We start from the raw sequence: 26,863 nt of genomic DNA, 5'->3' as shown, positions 1-26,863 counted from the left end.
ACTTTGGCCACCTCATGCGAAGAGTTGACTCATTGGAAAAGACTCTGATGCTGGGAGACATTGCGGGCAGGAGGAGGAGGGGACGACAGGATGAGATGGCTGGATGGCATCACCAAAACGATAGACGTGAGTCTGAGTGAACTCTGGGAGTTGGTGATGGACAGGGAGGCCTGGCGTGCTGCGATTCATGGGGTCGCAAAGAGTCAGACACAACTGAGCGACTGAACTGAACTGAACCGAACTGAATTAATGATATAGACACGGCTATATCTTTTTTTGGCTATAAAGATATAGCCAAAGATATAGCCATATTAAAGATATAGCCATAAAGGTACCATGTATGTGATATATCACTTTATTTTCTTACCTGAAAGGTGCTTTTTCTTGTCTATTTAATTGACTTTTTTCTGTGATCCTATAACATTGACTATGATAACTTTAAAAATCAAAGAACTAAGGAATAAGAAAAAGCATTCAACCTTGAAGAGATGATTTTATATATATAAACATGCACATATATGGAGAAGGCAATGGCAACCCACTCCAGTACTCTTGCCTGGGAAGTCCCATGGGCAGAGGAGCCTCATAGGCTGCAGTCCATGGGGTGGCAAAGAGTCGGACACGATTGAGTAACTTCACTTTCACTTTTCACTTTCATGCACTGGAGAGGGAAATGGCAACCCACTCCAGTATTCTTGCCTGGAGAATCCCAGAGACGGGAGCCTAGTGGGCTGCTATCTATGGGGTCACACAGAGTCAGACACGACTGACGCCACTTATCAGCAGCAGCACATATATATTTTTTAAATATACATGTAATAAATATTTAGCTACTTCTTATCTTAAAAGTTACCTTTGAAACTATATTCCCAGTGAAAGTTTATGAAAAATACTTTTTATAGTTCTAAGTCCTGAGATGTACTAGAAATAGCCATTAGAAGCTCAATGGCACCCCACTCCAGTACTTTTGCCTGGAAAAATCCCATGGACGGAGGAGCCTGGTGGGCTGCAGTCTATGGGGTCGCAAAGAGTCAGACACAACTGAGTGACTTCACTTTCACTTTTCACTTTCATGCATTGGAGAAGGAAATGGCAACCCACTCCAGTGTTCTTGCCTGGAGAATCCCAGGGACGGGGAAGCCTGGTGGGCTGCCGTCTATGGGGTCGCACAGAGTCGGACATGACTGAAGCGACTTAGCAGCAGCAGCAGCAGCAGAATTCAATAAATTCCTGCTTACTACTCAATAAACTCTGCTGACTAAAGAAAGCATATTAATGAGTAAATTTAAGAATTATATTCTCTATCTGCAATTCTCTGCATACACCCATTAGATTATATTGCTTATTTGTGTATGTCAAGAGTAATATGTAACCAACATATCCACCAACAATCAGTAAATTGAGTGTGTGACTAAGGTGACATTTTTTTTTTTTACTTTCCAAATTATTTGCTATACTAAACTGCTTGGTGGTTTCCTTGGTTATTTAGAGCAGGAGTCCTCAACTCTAGGATCTAATGCCTAATGAACTGAGGTGGGGTTGATAAAATAATAATAGAAATAAAGTGTTCAATAAATGTAATGTGCTTGAAACACCCCAAAACCATCCTCCTTCCCCCAGTCAGTGGAAAAATTGTCTTCCAATAAACTGGTCCCTGGTGCCAAAAAGGTTGAGGATACTACTTTAGAGTATATAGCATCTCAAAGTATCATTTGTCTCAGCAACAATGTTTACTTTCTTCTAAAACCCAGCAAGCTTTAAAAACAAGCACACAAGCTTTTGAAAATTTAAGCAGTCCAAAGGAGAACAGATCATTAGGTTCAAGATAAAACAATCAAAGCTGACAGAATCTACTAAAAAATCAATGGCAATGAGTGCTTAAGATAGCATTTAACAGAGGAAATGGAACAGAGATATTAATGGAGTAATTCTTTTCAAATCTGAATATAAGAAACATTAATGTTTAATGGTCCATTTTCAAGAATAAATGCTAATTTAAGAATGAGGAACTATCTACCAATAGCTAGCTTGAATAATGACTGGTTGCTAATGAAGCAACCTTAAGGGTTACCAAACTGCAAAGTCCAGGCAAAGGGAGAGAGGGATGCCTAGAGTTTCACAGGGTCTCACTCCATTGGTGAATTCGAAACATAAGAATGGGAATAAGTGCCCAGGAAAGGGGGAAACAAGAGGTCAGGAAGGGGCCTGTGCATAAACAGGAAGAGCATAAACTAAAGCGAAGTCTGAGAAGATGGTTCGCCCCACAGTAGTCAGCCAGTGAGGGACTGGGGGAGGCACCTGCATGCTAGGGAATGAACTGCTTGCTGTGATGACACTGGGTGTGCCTGCTCACTGGACACTCGATCTTGCAAAACCTACATTAAACCGCCCTTCTCTCTGCATCTCGGTTCTCCCAAGTCCATTCTTTGGGTTTGGGTCAGTGGGTTTTATTTCCTACAGGAATTTATCTTTATTGGAGTTTTATTAGATAAAAATATAATAATTATTTCTGTGAAATGGCTTTAAATACTTATTTTTAAGGCGGTATAGCACAGTGGTTAAGAGCACACATTCTAGCACTAAAAATGCCTGGGTTTAAATTCAGAATCCACTGCTAACTGGCTCAGTTTCCTCACCTGTAAGTTGGGGTGGGGGTGGAGATAATACAATCCATCTGTGGTGGCCATATGTGATACATAACTCAATTTTTTTTTCTAATTTGAGAAATAGACTCACAGACACAGAAAACAAACTTATAGTTACCAAAGGGGGAAGGGGTGGGGGAGGAACTACTATATACAAAATAGGCAAACAACAAGGACCTACTATATAGCACAGGGAACTATATTCAATATTCTGTAATAACCCATAGTGGGAAATATGAAATATATTTGTATTTATACACCAGAAAGTAAGTAAATCTATACTTCAATTTTAATTTTTTTTAATTTTTTCTGATGTGAGAACAGTAAAATGATGCATGAAACTTATATTGTATCATGAAATCTGAAACAGCACCCTGAAATTAAACAGACTAATATATCAAATATATATTTTCTACTAATAAATCTGTTACAAAACAAATGAATAGTCACACTAACAGAGATAAAGACAACCTATGAATAATCTCACATCACTCAGGTAAAGTTCGCCAGTAAATGAGTTTAGGTCAATGTAAGTTTTACAAAATGAATTACAAAAATACTTCCTTTTCAGAGGATTCTGCATTTCAAAATTGTACACAGAAGACTGCAGTACTTATAGTAACATTCCCCGACAGCTCAGCAGGTAGAGTCTGCCTGCAATGTAGGCGACGTGGGAGACTTGGGTTTGATCCCTGGGTTGGGATGATCCTCTGGGGAAGGAAATGGCAACCCACTCCAGTATTCTTGCCTGTAGAATCCCATGGACAGAGGAGCCTGGCGGGCTACAGTCCATGGGGTCGCAGAGAGTCAGACACAAATGAGTACACTAGCACCTCGCACTGGTAAGTGGTCAAAAAATGTTAGCTGCTGTCATTAACACCACCATCATCTTTATCATCATTTTAGGCAAAAACAGTAGTTATTCTGAAATCTATTTAGTAATTAATTACCCAAATTTGTTTCAGAACATGTATCTCCATAGCAACAAATTTCTTTGATGATCTTTTGCTAGCCATAGGCATGTGACTTTAGGGTAAACTAGATTCAGTTTGTCACATTGTATGGAAAGTTCCGGGTGATATGAAAAGGAAATATATCAAAATAAACACCTATAACTTTAACCTTTTCATCTGCTTCCTGAAAAGTCATTAGCTATCTAAGGACTTCATTCTCTAAGAGCTCTCAGTATTGTTCAACTGCTTTCCATGAGAAAGGTTAATGTAAAACATGGAATGAAAGCTTAAACCAACAAACATTCTCCAACTACAGTGTGTTCAATTCAAATACCGAATGAAATGAATCCCCTGGCATCTAGAGTATTCCACAAGCGTGTGGCAAGTGTTATTTCTAGCCACTTAAAAGCACCAGTAAAAAGAGCTCAAATACTCAGAAAAGAAAAGACCTCCATTCCCATGAGGAGAGGCATTTATTAGCTCTTAATGGCCCTCTTTCATTGCCTTTCCACTGACACATCTCTAATTGTTCCAATTATAATTTCAAGTAACAAAACTAATAATGGTAAAAGCCTATAGTTCAATGTGTGCATTGTGAAAAGTGGTCTTTAACAGCACAAACCACATATAAAAATATATGACAACATGAGATCTGGACAGGCAATAATATCACAAAAAAAGAGAGAGGAGGTGGTATAAAAGAGCACTGGTCAAAAAAAACAGCTTAGGTTCCAGCTGTGAATTCAACACATCATTTAATCTGTAAGAGATTCAGTTTTCTACATTTTTAAAATGTGAGGACTGAACTAATGTCTTCGAATGCCTCTGCTACTTCCAATGTTCTATCAGTCTCTGATGTTAGAAGTAAATCAAGATACACAGGATCTAATCCCACCCTTGGCTTTCGAAGCAATCTTAAGTCCTTCTGCTTTCACTTCCACAACTGGGGATATTTGTATTCAGTTGAAATCCAGTGAAGGCAAAGGATTATGTCTTTTATTTTCTCCCTACTACCATGCATGGCACATAGCAGGTACTCAAAAATATTAGAGGAAAGAAGAAAAGGGAGGAAGGCAGGCAGAAAGAGAGGAAGAGAGGGAGAAAGGGATCAGTTGAATAATTTATTATGGCTGGAACGTTGCATATAGGAGGAATTAAAGTGAGCTTGGCATATGGATTTCTTACTTTTAAGAAAGATCATAGTAGGAAGTTTTAAATTTAGAAAATATACTATATCAGAAAATATTACAGAAATAATATGTATTAAATATTTTCTGTCCTCAGAAATAAGATACTAAAAAACTTAGTATCTTATTTGTGATAGGCTATATAGGGTTATATATTTATGAATTATTATTGTGATACTTTAATGAATCATAAATTATTTTTCATTATTAAATATTTTTCCTCATTGTTAGTATTTAACAGGTGGCTCAGAGGTACAGAACCTGCCTGCAATGCAGGAGACGCATGTTTGATCCCCTAGGTTGGGAAGATCCCCTGGAAAAAGAAATGGCAACCCACTCCAGTATTCTTACCAGGAAAATCCCATGGGCAACGGAGCCTGGCGGGCTACAGTCCTTGGGGTCACAAAGAGTCAGACGCAACTGAGCACACATGCACTGCAATATCAATATAAGTAGAAAAGTAAATCTCAATCATCAATTGAAAATGGAAGTGAAGGAAGAAAAGACAGAATGAAATCTCTTGATTTATTGAATAAAAGTAGCATCTAACACAAGAGTTTTAACATTACAGCAATATTAACATTAACACAATATTAACAAAACAGAAGTACTTTAATTACATATTTATGTTACTAAATCTATTTTGTTAACATGAATGTGAATATCATATATGTTCACTATTAGTCACATGCCAATAACTCAAAAGTAAAGTGAAGTTTCAATTGTCACTCTCAGTCCATGCTCAAGAGTCACATCTTTTCTCCTGAGTCAATGAGATTTGAGATGCAATAAGTCAATATATTTTAAACTATTGGATGTGACCAGTAAGTAGGTGATGAAATCGATTTTATAGATCATGACATTTTTTTTTATAATGGAAAAGAATAGAAATCAGTAGAAAATATCCCAGTACATCACACGTACAAATGTTAAGCATTTCATAAAACTTCAGTTTCAGTTTTATAAACATTCACTGGGTCACAATCTCTAACAAAGAGATACAGTCAATGTTTGAAAAACACCAGGTGCATCTTCACTCTTCCACTTAAGACTACGTATGCTTGTGATATTTTACATATATTCCAATTTCAGATTTCAACATTAAAAGAGTTATTGTTTAACACTAAACTAAAGAATTTTAGAGTTTTAAAGAACATCATCAAGAGCTTGAAAACCCTAGATTTTTATATATTAAGTCCCATTGGGGTTCCAGTTTTAAATAGTCCGTCAAGGTAGTCCATCTGCAATGAGAAAAAGACTTGAAGGGATAGAGTGAATTAGCTGTGCAGATCCTGGGGAGATGTGTGACTGGCCTGCTAGAAAGGAACAAGCAAAAGAAAGAAATCAGAGATTAGGTCAGAGGGAGAAAGAGGGTCCTTTCTCTATATGAAATCAGGAACTACTGATCTGACTAATATTTTAAAGGATCACTTCAGCTATTAAGAATAAACTAGGGTTCAGAGAGAAGTATGGAAAGCAGTAGATGTTAAAGTAAAAGAGGCAAAACATGATAGAGTAGAAACATGGTGTTAGCAGTGAAGGTGGTGAGAGGTGGTCAGATTCTAGGTATGTTTAAATATAAGGCCTGCCTGGAATTATTTCTGCCTTGCAGCACACTGTCGTGGGACATGGACAGACTTTGTTTATAAGAAGACCTGCATTCAGATAACAGCTCTACTGCTCATTACCTTGGCTAACAGCTCTCTAAGTCTCAGGGTGGAAGTCTATGTAAGAAAAATAGCATCACATACTCTAGAGGGTTGTTGAAAGTATTAAATAATATTCATAGAGTACATAAGGAGTGTCCATAAATGTGAGCTCCTTTTCTTCCTATTATTATTACTTATTAGAGACATATTTAAAATACAGAAGGCACAGGAAGTCACATCTGGTGGATATTTCCTGAAAGAATTTTTGACCAAAAATAAGTTTCCCAAAAAAAGGGATATCCATAAAATATAAAAGATTAGTACATCTTTTGGTGTTCTGAAGTCAATTTCCTATGTGTACAGGGTAGGTAAGGGGGTCCACACACTAAAAACAATTCTGACACAAGCAGAGTTCCCAAGAATTCAACAGAATTCTGATACTATCTACCCAGAGATCGCATAAGATTCCACAAGTTAAGGGTTCAGTCCTATAAGACTCCCACCCCCTTCCTACCACTTCATATGTCAATTGCAAGCCCAGGTTATCATTAGTGCTTCTGACCTGCAGGACTAGAGATTGGAGGTTCTAATAACCTCTCCCTTGGTTTCAGATGCCAGTCACAAGTCCAGGTTGTTACCAGTTCTTCTGACCAACTTGCTACAAAACAGAGGTTCCTGCAAACTTCTCCTTGTGCTGTGCTGTGCTTAGTTGCTCAGTCATGCCCAACTCTTTGCAATCCCATGGACTATAGCCCAACAGGCTCCTCTGTCCATGGGGATTCTCCAGGTAAGAATACTGGAGTGGGTTGCCATGCCTTGCTCCAGGGGATCTTCCCAACCCAGGGATTGAACCCAGGTCTCCCACATTGCAAGCAGATTCTTTACTGTCTGAGCCCAGGGAAGCCCAACCTTCTCCTTGGGGTCAATTAATTTTCTACAAGGGGCTCACAAAACTCAGAGAAACATTTTACTTACTAGATTGCTCAGTTCATTCAGTAGTGTCTGATTCTTTGCAACCCCATGGACTATAGCCCGCCAGGCTCCTCTGTCCATGGAATTTCCCAAGCAAGAATACTGGAGTGGGTGGCCATTTCCTACTCCAGGGGATCATCCAGACCCAGCAATAGAACCCATGTCTTCTGCATTGCAGTTGGATTCTTTACCACTGAGCCGCCGAGGAAGACTTACTAGATTACTAGGTTATAAAAAGATATAACTCAGGAACAGCTGAATGGAAGAGATGCATAGGGCAAGGTATGGAGAAAGGGCCCAGAGCTTCCGTGCCCTCACCAGGTGCACTACCCTCCCCAAATCTCCAGGTGTTCACCAACCTTGAAGCTCTCTGAACCCTGTCCTTTTGGGTTTCTGTGGAGGCTTCCTGGTGTAGTCATGATCAATTTAATCCTTGGCCGTTGATGATTGCTCCAATCTCCAACCCCCTCTCATCCCCAGAGGCTGGGGAGAGGGGGAGACTAAAGGTTCCAATACATGATGACTTGGTTGGTTTCTCTAGCAATCAGTCCCCATCCTTAGGTGAGGTCCAAATGTCACTATATTAACCTAACAAAAGGTATCTTTAAGGCTCTCATCACTAGGAAATTCCTAGGGTTTTGGAAGCTGTGAACCAGAAAATGTGGATGAAGACCAAACATGTGAGAGGAATATATTTTGGTTATCTGAACGACCAAATGTATACATCTTATAAATCATAATATCACAGTTCAGTTCAGTTCAGTCGCTAAGTATTGTCCGGCTCTTTGCGACCCCATGAGTCACAGCACGCCAGGCCTCCCTGTCCATCACCAACTCCCAGGGTTCACCCAGACTCACACGCATCGAGTCGGTGATGCCATCAAGCCATCTCATCCTCTTTCGTCCCCTTCTCCTCCTGCCCCCAACCCCTCCCAGCATCAGGGTCTTTTCCAATGAGTCAACTCTTCGCATGAGGTGGCCAAAGTATTGGAGTTTCAGCTTCAACATCAGTCCTTCCAATGAACACCCAGGACTGATCTCCTTCAGAATGGACTGGCTGGATCTCCTTGCAGTCCAAGGGACTCTCAAGAGTCTTCTCCAACACCACAGTTCAAAAACATCAATTCTTCAGAACTCAGCTTTCTTCACAGTCCAACTCGCATTTTATTAAAAAACAAAAGTAGTAGATTCAGAATTATGTCAGACCCTGGATTTTGTACAAAAGTTTCTTGACAGTCTGGTTCATCATTTCATTAAGACTGAGTTAATGGTGGAACATGAAGAGCAGCTTCTTGATCTTTGAAATGGGAGAAAGTTATTTAAAAAGAAACTTGACTTCCCTGGTGGCTCAGATGATAAAGTGCCCACCTGCAATGCGGGAGACCCAGGTTTGATCCCTGGGTTGGGAAGATCCCTTGGAGAAGGAAATGGCAACCCACTCCAGTATTCTTGCCTGGAGAATCCCATGAACAGAGGACCCTGATAGGCTACAGTCCATTGGGTTGCAAAGAGTCAGACAAGACAGAGCAACTTCACTTCTTATGTATACATATAGCCTAGTCACTTTGCTGTACAGGAGAAACTAACACAATATTGTAAGGCAACTGTATTCCAATAAAAAATTTTAAATAAAATAAATAAGAAGGAATTAAAAGCACTTTTTTATAAAGTACAACTGAATTGCACCTAAAAATATCTTACTAATGTTTGACAATTTACTTCATTCATTTCTTCAGCTAATCTTTGAAAGCTGTGTTGTTGCCAAAATTGTGAAAAGATTAAACAATCCAGTAATTGTCCCTTCACCAGGAAATTCAATCTAGTACATCCATCCTTCATCAGCCTCATATTCTGAAATCATATACTACCTATAAACTTAGAAGGTGACTCATCTCCTAGAATTTAAAAATATCTACTTCAAAAGCAGCCCATTATATTTTCAGTATTGAGATTGTGCTTTTAAACTTACTCATTATTTTTACCCTACAATCTACTTGTATCCACATTGATTTTCCTATCTCTTCGGCCTCTTCACTCTTCAATAAACTTAATTTTATGTTAAATTGAATTGACTTGAAATGCTCCCTCATATATTAAGAAAATGTTTCGTGATAACTGCTTCATTTTATTAAAAGTCCTCTTCCTGATCTTCAAGATACTCCCCTAAATCCAGTTTCACATTAAGTATTTTTTTCATTCTCCTCCCAACCATATACACCCAGAAATTTAAAAAAAAATTAAAAATAAATCTTCAGCTCCATTGAGACAGGTCTCCCTAGAGTCCTGCCTCTCTGCACACCAAACTCCTCATGCTTTTGTATGGTTCCCTCAATCTTTAATACCTTCTGTCTCTTTAAGTCATTTTATAAAACTCTCACAACCAGTCTGTGATTTAAATCAAGGCAGGCATTATCTCTACATTGCAAATTAGGAAGCCAAGAATTATTTTAGACTCCCTACTCTCTGCTTATTCAAGGAGAAGTGACATTTGACATGAATTTTGAATGATGAGTAAGCATTTTCCAGGGAGTCAAACAAGGGATGAAGACATGTCAGGACGGATGTGTAAGTGCTAAGGAGGTATGAAAAATATGCATATATGCATTCACATGCATATAAATCCATGAACTGCTTTAATACACAAGAGATGCAAGAAAAATTACATCTTTGTGGATTTTTCAAACTCAAGTCAGTTTAGATATCAAGCCCATGATTCAGCTGTGTTAGTGAGAGATCTAAAACATGGCACATGTTTAAAGGCTCTTTCTTCCTTCACCTTTTAAGTTGTATCAGACCTTAAAGGTGATGCTTGGAATTCCCTGGTGGTCCAGTGGTTAAGACTGGGCACTTTTACTGCCAGGGTTCAGGGTTCAATCCCTGGTAAGGGAAGTAAGCTCCCACAAGCCAAGCAGTGAAGCCAAAAGACAGTAAAGGTGATGCAATGAAGACAAATGAAGGCAAGGCCTGTAGTCAGTGACCCATGATGACTCACCACCCCCCCACCCCGCCCTAGAGATGCTCCTTGTCTAAACCCTCACAACCTTGTGCAAGGTGACTTTAGCACCATTTGTAGCATCCATTGCTTATTCTGTACCAAGTTAGGCATGAGGACCTTCACTGTAGACGTCAAAGTCGTCTCAGTGCTCAACCCTCCCTAGTACCTACATAATCATACCCACTTTGAAACCTCCAAGGAACTACTTTAACTAGGGTACCTGCTTCAACTTCCCACAAAAATGGACTGTCTCTGATTTCCACTCAATGTCTTTCTTCCCTGGAAGAGGATCAGCCCATCTTCTAAAGACAATTGGCATTTCTTTCCCAATCTCTTTCAACAACAATGGGATTTAGCTTTTCTTTCAAAGACTTTAGACCCAAGACAGTCCTAAAAGCCTACACCATGAATTCTAGAACCATCCAAGAATATGGATACCTTCCTTGGGAATAAGAATTCCATCTTTAACTAATAAAACTAATGAAAAATGAACTAATGAAAAAATGCTCAACACTGCTTATTATTTGTTGTTTAGTGGCTCAGGCATGTCTGACTCTCTGCAACCCCATGGACTACAGCACACCAGGCTTTCCTGTCCAAACTATATCCTGGAGTTTGCTCAAACTCATGTCCATTAAGTAGATGATGCAATCCAACCATCTCATCCTCTGTCGTCCTGTTCTTCTGCTGCCTTCAATCTTTCCCAGCATCAGGGTCTTTTCCAAAGAGTCAGCTCTTCACATCAGGGGGCCAAAATATTGTAGCTTCAGCTTCAGCATCAGTCCTTTCAATGAATATTAAGGGTTGATTTCCTTTAGGATTGACTGGTTTGATCTCCTCACTGTCCAAGGGACTCTCAAGAGTCTTCCCCAGCACCACAATTCAAAAGCATCAATTCTTCGGTGCTCAGCCTTCTTTACGGTCCAATTCTCACATCCATACATGACTACTTGAGGAACCATAGCTTTGACTAGATGAACCTTTGTCAGCAAAGTAATGTCTCTGTTTTTTAATACACTGTCTAGGTTTGTCATAGCTTTTCTGCCAAGGAGCAAGTGTCTTTTAATTTCATGGCTGCAGTCACCACACACAGTACTTTTGGAGCCCAAGAAAATAAAGTCTGCCACTGTTTCCATTGTTTCCCCATCTATTTGCCATGAAGTGATGGGACTGGATGCCAAGATCTTTGTTTTTTGAATGTTGAGTTTTAAGTCAGTTTTTTCATTCTCCTCTTTTACCTTCATCAAAAGGTTCTTTAATTCTTCACTTTCTGCCATTAGGTTGGTATCATGTGCATACCTGAGGTTATTATTAGAGAAATGCAAATCAAAACTACAATGAGGTACCCATCACCTCACACTGATCAGAATGGCCATGGTCAAAAAATCTATAAACAATAAACGCTGGAGAGGATGTAAAGAAAAGGGAATCCTCTTGCACTATTGGTGGGAATGTAAATTGATATAGCCACTAGGGAGAACAGTACAGAGCTTTATTTTAAAACTAAGAATACAACACTATACAATTGTGTCCGAGTCTTTGCAACCCTGGGGACTTTAGCCCACAAGGTTCCTCTGTCCATAGAATTTTCCAGGCAAGAATACTAGAATGAGTTGCCATTTCCTTCTCCAGGGGATTCTCCTGACTCAGAGATCGAACCCACATATTGTTCATCTCCTGCACTGGCAGGCTGATTCTTTACCACTGTGCCACCTGGGAAGCCCTGTATGAAACAGCAATTCCACTACTCAGTATATATCCTAAGAAAACCACAATTCTAAAAGACACATGTACCCCAATGTTCACTGCAGCACTACTTACAATAGCCAGGACATGGGAACAACCTAGATATCCATCAATAGATGAATAGATAAAGAAGCTGTGGTACATATATACAATGGACTATTACTGCTATTGTTGCTCAGTCGCTAAGTCATGTACATTTCTTTGCGACCCCATAGACTGCAGAATGCCAGGCCTCCCTGAGCCTCACTATTCTTCCAGAGTTTGCCCAAGTTCATGTCCATTGAGTAGATGATGCTATCCAATCATTTCATCCTCTGCCATTACTGAGCCATAAGACAGAATGAATTTGAGTCAGTTCTAGTGAGGTGGATGAACCTAGAACCTGATATACAGAATGAAGTCAGAAAGAGAAAAACAAATACCATATATTAACACATATATATGAAATCTAAAAAAATAGTATTGATGAACCTATATGTAGGGCAGACATAGAGAACAGGCATAGAGATGCAGACATAGAGAACAGATGTGTGGACTCAGGAGGTGAAGGAGAGAGTGGAATTGAAACACAGACATTACCCTATGTGAAATAGATAGCCAGTGGAAATTTGCCGTATGACGCAGAAAGTTCAACCTGGTGCTCTGTGACAACGTAAAGGGGTGGATTGGGGTGGGAGATAGGAGAGAGGTTCAAGAGAGAGGGGATATATGTATACCTATGGCTGATTAATGAATGTTGTTTTATGGCAGAAACCAACAGAACACTGTAAAGCAATTATCCTCCAATTAAAAACAAATAATTTTTTTAAATGAATTCCATCTTTAGGAATGGAGTATCATTCCTATTCCTAAGGACAGACTGCATGTGTCTCTTAACACTGCAGAACAAACAACAAGTTGTGTTTTTCTACCATGCCTTAGTGAATTCATGATAAGTTGCCCTATTACATATATATAAGTAACTAAGTCTTTTTTCCTCCAACTAGACTATAGGCATCTAGTATAATTGCCATGGTTGGCACTCATATATATTCTAGATATATTTTAGCTGACAATTACATAATCCCCTATTTTTGACATATCAGAAGCCAATCTGTCTCTTAAAGTATTGCTAGGTGCAATATATGTTACAAAGAGAATAGATATAAGGATTATCCTTTAACTTCAGCATTAAAATGGAGTCACATTATCTACAAGTGTAAATCAAATCTGTTTCTCTGAAAGACTCTAAACTTGGTCAATAAAATATTCTCCACAATTATCCCTCTACTAAGCACCTGCTGCTGCTAAGTCGCTTCAGTCATGTCTGACTCTGTGCGACCCCATAGATGGCAGCCCACCAGGCTCCCCCGTCCCTGGGATTCTTCAAGCAAGAATACTGGAGTGGGTTGCCATTTCCTTCTCCAATGCATGAAAGTGAAAAGTGAAAGTAAAGTTGCTCGGTCGTGTCCAACTCTTCGCGACCCCATGGACTGCAGCCTACCAGGCTCCTCCATCCATGGTATTTTCCAGGCAAGAGTACTGGAGTGGGGTGCCATTGCCTTCTTCACTACTAAGCACCAGTTAGTTACAATAAACACAGAGCATATGAACCACATATCTAATGGATAATGCATTCTAGTTCTATGATGATTTTGCCTGTAATAGACCATTTTAAACTTTTTTATTGGAGAACAGTTGATGTACAATATTATATAAGCTACCAGTATAGGATATAGTAATTTACAATTTTTAAAAGTTACATTCCATTTATGGTTATTATAAAATATTGGCTATAATTCCCATGTTATACAATATGTCCTTGCAACTTATTTTATACATACTAGTTTGTACCTCTTAATCCTCCCACTTCCCTCTCTCCACTGGCAACCACTAGTCCTCCATATCTGTAAGTCTGCTTCTTTTTTATTATATTCACTAGTTAGTTTTTTTTTTTTTTAGATTTCACATGTAAGTGATATCATACAGTACTTGTCTCTCTCTCTCTCTTACTTCTTTTACTGAGCATAACACCCTCCAAGTTCATCCATGTTGCTGCAAATAGCACTATTTCATTCTTTTTTATGGCTGAGTAGTACTCCACTGGGTATATACATACCACATCTTCTTTATCCTTTCATCTGTTGATGGACACTTAGGTTGCTTCCATGTCTTGGCAATTGTAAATAATGCTGCTATGTACATTTGAGTGCATGTATCTTTTCAAACCAGTGGGGGCTTGGGGGTTTTTTGACTATATCCCCAGGAGTGGAACTGCCAGGTCGCACGGTAGTTTTATTTTTAGGTTCATTTTAAATAGATTTTAAGCAAAATTTTATAGTGTTTAAAGACCTATGTAGAATATCAGCTATTATCTCCTTTTCATTTAAGTTTACTTAAGCCCCTTTTTCCAAAATTGACAAGTCTACAAGATAAATAATCAAATTCCAAGCTTAGTTAAGATCTCCAACCTTGAAAATTGGGAGAAAAAGATGACGGAGAAGTTGGTGGACGTGGAGTACATCTCTCACCGTGGATACATCAGGACACAGAAGTGCATACAGAACACTAGCTGAGAGTGAACAGGAGTTCCTGACCAGCAGAAAAGAATATATAAAATCACACAAAACTCAGTAGGACAAAGGAACTAGGGGCAAGAACAGGAGTGTTAGTAGGACTGGACCTGCCCTCAGCAGGTGGGAGAACTGAACCAGGGGTCTGATCCCCACATGGGGGCAATTGTCTGAGTCAGAGGAGAAACATTTAAGGCTGGGAATGAAATAGCTGATCTGTGGCAGCCTAAATGGAATGAGAATCAGACAGTCCTTGGGGCAGCCATACATACCCCAGACAGGGACGCAGGTTCCCTGGAAGGCACAGCAGCTGGGAGCTAGAGTTTAAGGACTGGGGAGCAATCCCTGGGCGAGGGCTGCTGTTGACTGCAGAGAGACAGATCGAGGGGATATGAGGAAAGATACTGTGGTGGGAAATATCTGTGAAGGAAAGCCAGGCAGCCATGGAAGCAAGGCAATACTGCTGAGTCACACACAGAGGGTGGAGCCATCACCCGAGCCTCTCTCTCCCCACATGCCAGAATCAGCAACTGAACAATAGAGAGGCTGGCCCATCAAATGCCTGATGCACTGAACTACAGAGTAGGCCCTCACCCAGGGTGCTCCTTTAAGTGCCTGACACCAATCTACAGAGCAGGACCCCAGCCAGGACCCCTCTATATATGATGATGTGCCAAACAAAAGAAAAGGACCCCAGACAAGGGAGCCCTCTAAGTGCCTGAATCAGGCAGAGCTACAGGAAAAGACTGGGCAAAGAGGCCTTCTGATCACCAGCTACAAAAGGCTCGAAAAAAGACTCTGATAGGACCATAACTCCTGCAAGAGAGGCCGTGTCCCTGCACACTTGGCGCTGCCAGGGTGCCCGCAAACCAAGCAGCTGCACCCACCTTCACGCTCAACCCTCACTGAAGCAGAGCTGCCACAGGCAAAAAGTCTTAAGTCTATGCACGCAGGGTCACTTTGGTTGTGTCCAACCCTTTGTGACCCTGTGGAGTGTCGCCTGCCAGGCTTCTCGGTCAGGGGGTTTCTCCAGGCAAGAATACTGGAGCGTATTGGCCAATACTGGTTGCCATACCCTGCTAGAGCACTATATTTCCTGCTGCCCTAGCTGCCAACTCCCCTGAGTACCTGGTGCTGCTAAAATCCCTGCAACACAAGCAGCTGTACCACCTCCACACTTGGCCCTCACTGAGGCAGACCCAAGTCCTCCAGGGCAGCCTCAGGAGCAAACCCCAGTGGATGACCCACATGCAGAGGTGGAAATAAAGCCACAATTGAAACCCAGGGGCAGTGTGGCTAGGGAAGAAGACCCAAAACCTTCCCACCAGCTGTACAAAGCTGCAGATTAAATCCACATGATCAACTAGGCAGAATCTGTGTCTATGGAAAATATAAAAGGACATTGAGAGTTCCCACAAAAGAAATACACTAGTTCTGATAGCTGCAGACATTGGAGGCAAAAACATACAGGAGTAGGACCAGATTAGAATCTGAGATGCCCCCACAGCAGGTCCAGAGACCAGCACAGTGTTGGAAGGCATCCTAGGGAGGTGAGGTAGACTGTGACTCGCAGCAAGGGAAAGGACTCTGACAGCAGTGACCCAAGAAAAACATTACTGCTCTTATGTTTTGATTTGTTTTGTAAATTCTTTTGGATTTTTTTTTTTTTTTTTTTACTTTTTTCCTTCTTTTTTCCCCCTCCTCTGTTGTAGTTGTCAATTTGATTGGCTCTATGAAATCTAATTAGGCTTTTGAGTTTTTTTTTTCTCAGTCACATATTTTATTGTTATAAACCTCTACCTCTGGGCTTTTGCAGTTCTGTGGAGTTTTTCTTTTTTTTTTCTCTCTCTCTCTCTCTTTTTAATTTTAATTTTTTAAACCTATTATTATTTTTTTCTATTATTTTTAAATTTAAATTTAAAATTATAAATTTAATTTTAAATTTAAAATTATATTTTCTATTATTTTATCTATTCTTTATTTCTTTTCTTTCTTTCCTTTCCTCTCAACATATTTCTTAGTTTTGTTTTCACTGCTTTATTCCCTACTTGGCACCTTGTTTTAGTTTTATTTTCCAGTTTGTGCTTTAGTTAGTTTTGTTCTTAACTGGTAGGTTTCCTTTGTTCGCTGGGTCAATCTACTGTACTTTATTTTTGTTGGACTGTTTTGATTTTGCTTATGGGTAATATATATATATGTGTTTGTGTATATTCCATTATTTTAATTATTATTTGCCTGAGTTTGTAACTGCCACTTGTCTGGGGTTCATCTTTGGTTTCTCATTTTGGGGTATTTGTTTTAATCTCACTTAATGCCATAACAAACCATTTCTGGAATCTTTGTTCCTGACAGGAGATCAAGCCCTAAGCGTTTGGAGTGGAAGCATTGACTCCAAGACCCCAGACTACCAGAGAACTAACTCTAGGGAGTATCAAATAGTGAGAACTCACACAAAGGAAACCACTTGAATACAAGACCTGGCATCACCCAACCACCAGTAGCACCCTGTGCAGGAAGCCTCACCTAAACAACAAACAAAATACAAATACAATCATCAGCAGACAGGATTACCACCTCACTCAGCCTTGCCCATCAGAGGAAAAACAAACAAACAAACAAAAAAAAAAAAAAACGCAGCACAAATTTCACCCTATATGAAGCTCACACAAACCACTAGACCAATCTTAGGAGGGCAGAAACCAAAAGGAAGAAAGAATTCAACCTTGAAGCCTGGGAAAAGGAGACCTCAAAAACAGTAAGTAAAACAATAATAATAATAATAATAATGAAAAGGCAGAGAAATACTACACAAATGAAGGAACAAACTAGAAACACAGAAGTCCAAATACATGAAAAGGAAATAGGCAAACTACCTGAAAAAGAATTCAAAATAATGATAGTAAAGATGATCAAAAACTTTGAAAACATAAAGGAAAAAATGCAAGAATCAATTAACAAAAAACTAGAAGAATTAAAGAATGCACATGCAGAGACAAACACCACAATTACTGAAGTTAAAAATACTCTAGAAGGAATCAATAGCAGAATATCTGAAACAGAAGAACAAATCAGTGAGCTGCAAGATAAAATGGTGAAAACAACTTCTGAAGAGCAGAATAAAGTAAAAAAGATGAAAAGAACTGAGGATAGTCTCATAGAAATCTGGGACAATATCAAACGCACCAACATTCGAATTATAGGGGTCCCAGAAGAAGAAGAGAAAAAGAAAGAGTATGAGAAAATTTTTGAAGAGATCATAGTTGAAAATTTCCCCAACATGGAAAAGGAAATAGTCAATCAAGCCCAAGAAGCACAAAGAGTCCCGTACAGAATAAACCCAAGGAGAAACTCACTAAGACACATACTAATCAAACTAACAAAGACTAAACACAAAGAAAGAATATTAAAAGCAGCAAGGGAAAAGCAACACATAACATACAAGAGAAATCCCATACATTTAACAGCTGATCTTTCAGCAGAAACTCTGCAGGCTAAAAGGGAATGGCAGGATATATTTACAGTAGTGAAAGGGAAAAATCTACAACCAAGATTAAAGTACCCAGCAAGAATCTCATTCAAAATTGATGGACAAATAAAAAGCTTTTCAGGCAAACAAAAATCAAGAGAATTCAGTACCACCAAACCAGCTTTATAACAAATGTTAAAAGGACTTATATAGTCAAGAAACACAAGAGAAGAAAAAGATCTACAAAATCAACCACAAACAATTAAGAAAATGGCAAGGAACATATATATCAAAAATCACTTTAAATGTAAATGGACTAAATACTCCAACCAAAAGACACAGACTGGCTGAATGGATACAAAAATAAGACCCATATATATGCTGTCTATAAGAAACCCACTTCAGACCTAAAGACACCTATAGACTGAAAGTGAGAGGATGGAAAAATATATTCCATTCAAATGGGAAGAAAGAAAGAAAGCTCGAGTAGCAATCCTCATATCAGACAAAATAGACCTTAAAATAAAGACTATTACAAGAGGTAAGGAAGGACACTACTAATGATCAAGGGATCAATCCAAGAGGAAGACAGACAATTGTAAATATCTATACACCCAACACAGGAGCACCTCAATACATAAGACAAACACTAACAGACATAAAAGGAGAAACTGACAGTAACACAATAATAGTAGGAGACTTTAACACCCTACTCACACCAATAGACAGATCATCAAAACATAAAATTAATAAGGAAACACAAGTCTTAAATGTTGCATTAGATGAGATGGATCTCCTTGATATCTTCAGGACATTCCATCCAAATGGAGAATACACCTTCTTCTCAAGTGCACATGGAACATTCTCCAGAATAGACCACATCTTGGGCCACAAATTTAAACTTCAGTAAATTTAAGAAAGTTGAAATCATATCAAGCATCTCCTCCAACCACAAAACTATGAGACTAGATATCAATTTCAAGAAAAAACTGTAAAAAACACAAACATATGGAGATTACACAATACATTTCTAAATAACCAACAGGTCACTGAGGAAATCAAAAGGGAAATAAAAAAAATTTCTAGAAACAAATGACAATGAACATTTCTTAACACCATACACAAAGATAAACTCAAATGGATTAAAGACCTAGATGTAAGACCAGAAACTATAAAACTCTTAGAAGAAAACATAGGCAGAACACTCCATGACATAAACCAAAGCAATATCCTCTATGACCCCCCTCCTACAGTAATGGAAATAAAAACAAAAGTAAACAAGTGGGACCTGATTAAACTTAAAAGCTTTTGCACAGCAAAGGAAACTATAAGCAAGCTGAAAAGACAACCCTCAGAATGGGAGAAAATAATAGCAAATGACAAAGGATGAATTTCCAAAGTATTGAAATACTGTATGAGCTGCTTGTAGCAGCTCATACAACTCTATACCAGAAAAACAAACAATCTAATCAAAAAGTGGGAAAAAGGCCTAAACAGGTATTTCTCCAAAGAAGACATACAGATGGCTAACAAATATGTGAAAAGACACTCAACATGGTTCAATATTAGAGAAATGCAAATCAAACTACAATGAGATATCACCTCACACTGGTCAGAATGGCCATCATCTGGCCATTCAAAAAGTCTATGAACAATAAATGCTGGAAAGGGTGTGGAGAAAAGAGAATGCTCTTGCACTGTTGGTAGGAATGTAAATTGATACAGCCACTATGGAAGACGGTATGGAGATTCCTTAAAAAACTAGGAATAAAACCACCATATGACCCAGCAATCCCACTCCTAGACATATACCCTGAGGAACCCAAAATTGAAAAAGACACACGTATCCCATTGTTCACTGCAGCACTACTTACAACAGCTAGAATATGGAAGCAACTCAGATGTTCATCAACAGATGAATGGATAAAGAAGTTGTGGTACATACACACAATGGAATATTACTCAGCCATAAAAAGGAACGCATTTGAGTCAGTTCTAATGAGGTGGATGAACCTGGAGCCTATTATACAGAGTGAAGTGAGTCAGAAAGAAAAATATAAATATCATATTCTAACACATATATACAGAATCTAAAAAAATGGTACTGAAGAATTTCTTTGCAGGGCAGTAATGGAGAAACAAACATAGAGAACAGACTTATGGACATGGGGAGAGGGGAGGAGAGGGTGAGATGTATGGAAAGAGTAACATGAAAACTTATATTACCATATGTAAAATAGACAGCCAACAGGAATTTGCTGTATGGCTAAGGAAACTCAAACAGGGGCTCTGTATCAATTTAGAGGGTTGGGATGGGGAGGTAGATGGGAGAGAGGTTCAAAAGGGAGGGGATATATGTATACCTATGGCTGATTCATGTTGAGGTTTGACAGAAAACAACAAAATTCTCTAGAGCAATTATCTTTCAATTTAAAAATAAATCAATTTTTTAAAAAGAAAGAAAAAAAATCTTCAATTTCTCATCAATTCCCACATTAACAGTGTCCTACAAATAAAGGACAGTGGATTTAATTAGGAAGAAAGGGCTTGGTCCTGACATTAGTTCTAGGGCCTTAAACAAGTTACTAAAACCCTTTTACCTGTTCTCTCATTTGTAAAATAGCAACAGTATACCTGCCTTTCATCAATGTAGTACTCATGTCAAATAAGATAATGCTTGGGAAAGCTCTCTAAAAATTGTAGAATGAAAAGAAAAAAAAATTAAGTCAGTATTATTGTCAACATCCACTTTGAAGCATAAATTTAAATGAAAAAATTACCTCCAGAAAAATAAAATTCAGAAAGAAAGCACCAAGTACAAGGGAGAAATCAATACCACAAAAATTTTATCTCTAGTCTCTCAATTAGTACTTCTTCTACGGTATCATCCCATTTTCACCCCAGTTCAACCTGATAAAAGGCTTTTCTTAGAGTAGGTCATGGTTTAGTCATACAGTGGGATATAATACACAGCAATTAAAATGAATAACCAAGATTTGGAAGAATCAACAGGGATAACTTTAAATAAATGTTGAAATGTTCAGTTCAAAAAAGAAAGGTATAGACTCATAGCTTTTATGAAGATTTTTTAAGCATACAAAACTATTCTGCATTTTGTTTATTAACATATATGAAGTAAAAGTATAAAAATAACCCGGAAGGCCAAACACAAATTTGTTTAAGGTGGTTATTAGCTGTGGGCTAAAGGGCTGGAGAAAGAAACAAAGACATCACCATACGTAATATCTATTTCTATCGTATTCGTAATGCCATTCACATCTGTAAAGCCAAAATATTAACAACTTACTAATTCTAGGTGATGAGTACATTTGCATTTCTTGTAAAATTATTTATATTTACTGATTTTTAAATTTTTTTCCAGTAAAATCAAAAGTATTAAGAAAAACACTTTTCTTAACATAACTGTTGTAGAATATTTCCACTCAGAGAACAGAAAAATGCAAGTAGTTATTAACCACTAAAAGTACTTTTATATGTCCAGTCCCTAACACCTGTCAACCTGTCACCATCAGCAGATAAGTCAATCCCCAAAATATGTTGCTTCTGATACAATGACTTTGTCTCAAACTTATCTAATGCTCAGCAAGTCAGCTTCTCAAACTTGTCGAATATTCAGCAAGTCAACAGTAGCAAATGTTCACTAAACCAACTGCTAGTAAAATAATGATAAATTTAAGTCTTTGATCAATTTAAAAAAATAGTCTCTTCTTTTTAACAAAGATTATCACTCCTGAACACATTCCTTCTGAATCAACAACACTCAGGTCATTACTTTGATATTAAGCCATTGCCCAGATTTCAGATTCTTGCTTATAAAAGACAAAAACATTTCTCATGGCAGGAATTTGGGATCTTACAAGGTTTCAAGGTTTGTCCTTCCTGAATGTCAACAGGGCTACCACAATTCAATAATAAACACTTTTACTTTCATTTTACAGAAGGCTGATTTTGATCACTGGCCATTCTCAAAGGGTAATTAAAATACTCATTTAACTGGTAAAACAAATCTAATGAAACTTTTCATATTTGATTTTCACAATTTCTAATATAGGTTACTATTTCAATTAAAAGATATTAAATGGAAAGAACACTATATCTCAGATTTAGAGAGATGAATAATTGCTACTCCAATGCTGATAATATGTTCTCCGGGGTCAGAATACAGTCTGAGGTATGGTTGTTTTATTCTTGAAAAATCTTGACTATTGACTAACTTTCTTAACACCCCATAGGGCAATATAGACTTAAGATGTTTTTTAAAATGTGCTATGGAAATATAAACTTGAACTGACGATATGAAGCTTCCTTGATATTCCCTTTAAAAATCACCAGGTTTTGTATACCATCTACTACATACATGAGAGATAGAAACCAGCTCTATCTCTCAGCAATTTATATAAGGAGCACTAACTCTTTGGCATCTTTCAAATAATAGTCAAGTGAGACCCTTTGGGAAAGGCCCCAGCTGGCATTTTAATTGTCAAAATTTTATTTTAATGAAAAACTATAAATAAAATTGATATTTTTTCCTGGCATTCTTAACATACAATATATCAAATATTTAAATATTTATTTTACAGGGGAGAAGCCAAGATGGCGGAGGAGTAGGACAGGGAGAACACTTTCTCCCCCACAAATTCATCAAAAGAACATTTAAACACCGAGTAAATTCCACAAAACAACTTCTGAACACCAGCAGAGGACATCAGGCACCCAGAAAAGCAACCCAAGTCTTCGAAAGGAAGTAGGAAAAAATATAAAAGACAAAAAAAGAGACAAAAGAGGGAGGGATGGAGTTCCGTCCCGGGAAGGGAGTCTTAAAAAGAGAGAAGTTTCCAAACACCAGGAAACCTTCTCACTGCCAAATCTGTGCCGAGCCTTGGAAGCACAGAGGGCAACATAACATGGAGGAAAAATAAATAAACAATTAAAACCCGCAGATTGCAAGCCCTACGGTAACTCCCCCAGCGGAGAAGCAGCGCAGACGCCTGCACACACCATTAGCAAGCGGGGGCTGGGCAGGGAGGCGCGGCGTGGGCTGCATCGCTTAGAGTAAGGGCCTGGCCTGAATATCCTGAGTGCTATCTGAGCGAAATAATTTGGGCTAGCAAACCAGACTGTGGAATATCTACCATGCGAAAAGCCAGCCCTAATCTAAGACACCGCCAGGCCCGCGCACGGAACAAAGGACTGAACAGAGATAGCCGGCTGCAGATCTTCCCCCTCCGGTGACAGGCAGCCAGAACCAGAAGGGGGCAATCGCAGCCCCAGAGAGACATTATCTATAAAACTGTAAGCAGGCTTCTGTGCTAACTAAAACTTCTTGGGGGTCTGGACGGTCAACATCTGCCTGAGAAGGTGCGCCAGTTGTATACCTAGATAACCAAGCGGCGGGGAGGCGGTAAGTCGCAGCAATCGTGGTCGCCAAACACCTCATCACCTGAGCTGCTTGAACCTGGGAAGGGCACAAAACGCAGGCCCAACCATGTCTGCACCTCTGAAGACTACCCAAGTGCTTGAACCTGAGCAGCTTGGACCTGGGAGGTGCAGGCAGCCCAGGGCCGGCCATGGATGGTTCCCGGCGGAGAAGCCTAGAGCCTGAGCAGTGTGGGCAGGGAGGCTACAAGCGCCATGAGCGGGGGCAGACCCAGTGTGGCTGAGGCACTGCGAGCACATGCCAGTGTTATTTGTTTGCAGCATCCCTCCATCCCTTCCCACAGCGCGACTGAACAAGTGAGCCTAAAAAAAAAAAAAAAAAAGGGTCCTCACCATCCCCTTTGTGTCAGGGTGGAAACCAGACACTGAAGAGACCAGCAAACAGAAGAAGCTATAACAGAGGGAACCGCCTTGGAAGCTACAGGCAATAGATTAAAACCCTGTGGTTACTACCGACTACATAGGAAGGGGCCTATAGATCTTGAGAAATATAAGTCGGACCAAGGAACTAGCCAAAAATGAACTGAACCCACAATACTCACAAAACCAGAGAAAGTCCTAGATATATTTTTACTATTTTTACGATCATTCTTTCTTTTTTTTTTTTAATTTTTTAAAAAAATTTTAAGTCCTCTATTATTCCTTTAATTTTCACTTTTATAACCTATTACTTTGCAAAAAAAAAAGACCCTATTTTTTTTTACAGCAAACTTCATATATATATATTTTATAATTTTTTGACCTTGTTTTTTTTTTTTTCTTTTCTTCTTTTCTTTAACATTATATTTTTGAAATTCCAAACTCTACTCTAGATTTTTAATTTTAGCTTTTTGGTATTTGTTATCAACTTTGTACCTATAGTTTTTTTTTTTTTATAATTTCTGTGACTTTTTTTTTTTTTTTCTCTCTCTGTTTCTTTCTCTTCTTCTTTTATATAACATTGTATATCTGAAATTCCAAACTCTACTCTAGATTTTTAATTTATGTTTTTTGGTATTTGATACCAATTTTGTACCTGTATTTTCTTTATAATTTTTGCGACTTTGTTTTTGTTTGTTTGTTTTTTTTCTCTCTCTTTTTCTTCTTCTTTTTTTTTTAACATTGTATTTTTGAAATTCCAAACTCTACTCTAGATTTTTAACTTTTGCTTTTTGGTATTAGTTATCAATTTTGTACCTATATTTTCTTTATAATTTTCACGACCTTGTTTGTTTTTGTTTGTGCGTTTTTTTCTCTTTCTTTTCCTTCTTCTTTTCTTTAACATTGTATTTTTGAAATTCCAAATTCCACTCTAGATTTTTAATTTTTGCTTTTATGTATTTGTTACCAATTTTGTACCTTTAAGAACCCAATCTTCAGTACCCATTTTTCACTAGGGAGTGAGATTACTGGCTTGACTGCTCTCTCTCCCTATAGACTCTCCTTTTTCTCTACCAGGTCGCCTGTGTCTCCTCCCTAACCCCTCTCTACTCTACCCAACTCTGTGAATTTCTGTGTGTTCCAGACAGTGGAGAACACTTAGGGAACTGATTACTGGCTGGATCTGTCTCCCTCCTTTTCATTCCCCCCTTTTATCCTCCTGGCCACCTCTGTCTCCTTCCTCCTTCTTCTCTTCTCTGTATAACTCCATGAACATCTCTGAGCGGTCCAGTTGTGGAGTGCACATAAGGAAGTGACTACTGGCTAGCCCACTCTCTCCTCTATTGATTCCACCTCATCTCATTCAGGTCACCTCTAACTCCCTCCTACCTCGTCTCTTCTCCATGTAACGCTGTGAACCTCTCTGGGTGATCCTCACAGTAGAGAAACTTTTCATCTTTAACGTAGATGTTTTATCAATGGTGCTGTATAGAAGGAGAAGTTTTGAAACTACTGTAAAAATAAGACCAATAACTGGAAGCAGGAGGCTTAAGTCCAAACCCTGACTCCAAGGAACATTAATTGACAGCAGGTCATCAAATGCCTCCATACCTACACTGAAACCAAGCACCACACAAGGGCCAACAAGTTCCAGGGCAAGACATACCAAGCAAATTCTCCAGCAACAAAGGAACACACCCCTGAGCTCCAATATGCAGGCTGCCCAAAGTCACCCCAAAACCATAGACATCTCATAACTCATTACTGGACACTTCATTGCAATCCAGAGAGAAGAAATCCAGCTCCACCCACCAAAACACCGACACAAGCTTCCCTAACCAGGAAACCTTGACAAGCCACCTGTACAAACCCACACACAGCGAGGAAAGCCACAATAAAGAGAACTCCACAAACTGCCAGAATACAGAAAGGACACCCCAAAATCAGCAATTTAAACAAGATGAAGAGACAGAGGAATACCCAGCAGATAAAGGAACAGAATAAATGCCCACCAAACCAAACCAAAGAGGAAGAGATAGGGAATATACCTGATAAAGAATTCCAAATAATGATAGTGAAATTGATCCAAAATCTTGAAATCAAAATGGAATCACAGATAAATAGCTTGGAGACAAAGATTGAGAAGATGCAAGAAAGGTTTAACAAGGACCTAGAAGAAATAAAAGAGAGTCAATATAAAATGAATAATGCAATAAATGAAATTAAAAACACTCTGGAGGCAACAAATAGTAAAATAACAGAGGCAGAAGATAGGATTAGTGAATTAGAAGATAGAATGGTAGAAATAAATGAATCAGAGAGGAAAAAAGAAAAACGAATTAAAAGAAATGAGGACAATCTCAGAGACCTCCAGGACAATATTAAATGCTACAACATTCGAATCATAGGGGTCCCAGAAGAAGAAGACAAAAAGAAAGACCATGAGAAAATACTTGGATACAAAAACAAGACCCCTACATATGTTGTCTACAAGAGACCCACCTCAAAACAGGGGACACATACAGACTGAAAGTGAAGGGCTGGAAAAAGATTTTCCATGCAAATAGGGACCAAAAGAAAGCAGGAGTAGCCATACTCATATCAGATAAAATGGACTTTAAAACAAAGGCTGTGAAAAGAGACAAAGATGGTCACTACATAATGATCAAAGGATCAATCCAAGAAGAAAATATAACAATTATAAATATATATGCACCCAACACGGGAGCACCACAATATGTAAGTCAAATGCTAACAAGTATGAAAGGAGAAATTAACAATAACACAATAATAGTGGGAGACTTTAATACCCCACTCACATCTATGGATAGATCAACTAAACAGAAAATTAAACAAACTTTAAACAATACAATAGACCAGT

At 38.6% G+C, this 26,863-nt stretch overlaps 1 protein-coding gene across 8 annotated transcripts in view; it reads right to left on the bottom strand.

Moving 5' to 3' along the window:
* Nucleotides 1-26,863, bottom strand: part of DNM3 (dynamin 3) — a 646,555-nt gene that overhangs the window by 544,937 nt on the left and 74,755 nt on the right. The window contains exon 2 of one of the 8 annotated variants that reach the window (XM_070768175.1): nt 5,137-5,220. The exons of the other annotated variants lie outside the window; for them this stretch is intronic. Within the exon in view, the coding sequence (XP_070624276.1) occupies nt 5,137-5,150 (14 nt within the window). The 5' untranslated portion in view covers nt 5,151-5,220. The remainder of the gene's footprint in view (nt 1-5,136; nt 5,221-26,863) is intronic. 8 annotated transcript variants of the gene reach the window in all.

Source organism: Bos indicus, chromosome 16, assembly GCF_029378745.1.
Source record: "Bos indicus isolate NIAB-ARS_2022 breed Sahiwal x Tharparkar chromosome 16, NIAB-ARS_B.indTharparkar_mat_pri_1.0, whole genome shotgun sequence".
In the NCBI taxonomy this organism is placed as follows: domain Eukaryota; kingdom Metazoa; phylum Chordata; class Mammalia; order Artiodactyla; family Bovidae; genus Bos; species Bos indicus.
Note: the sequence above shows the minus strand (reverse complement) of the source record. Positions and strands in the feature narration are given on the sequence as shown.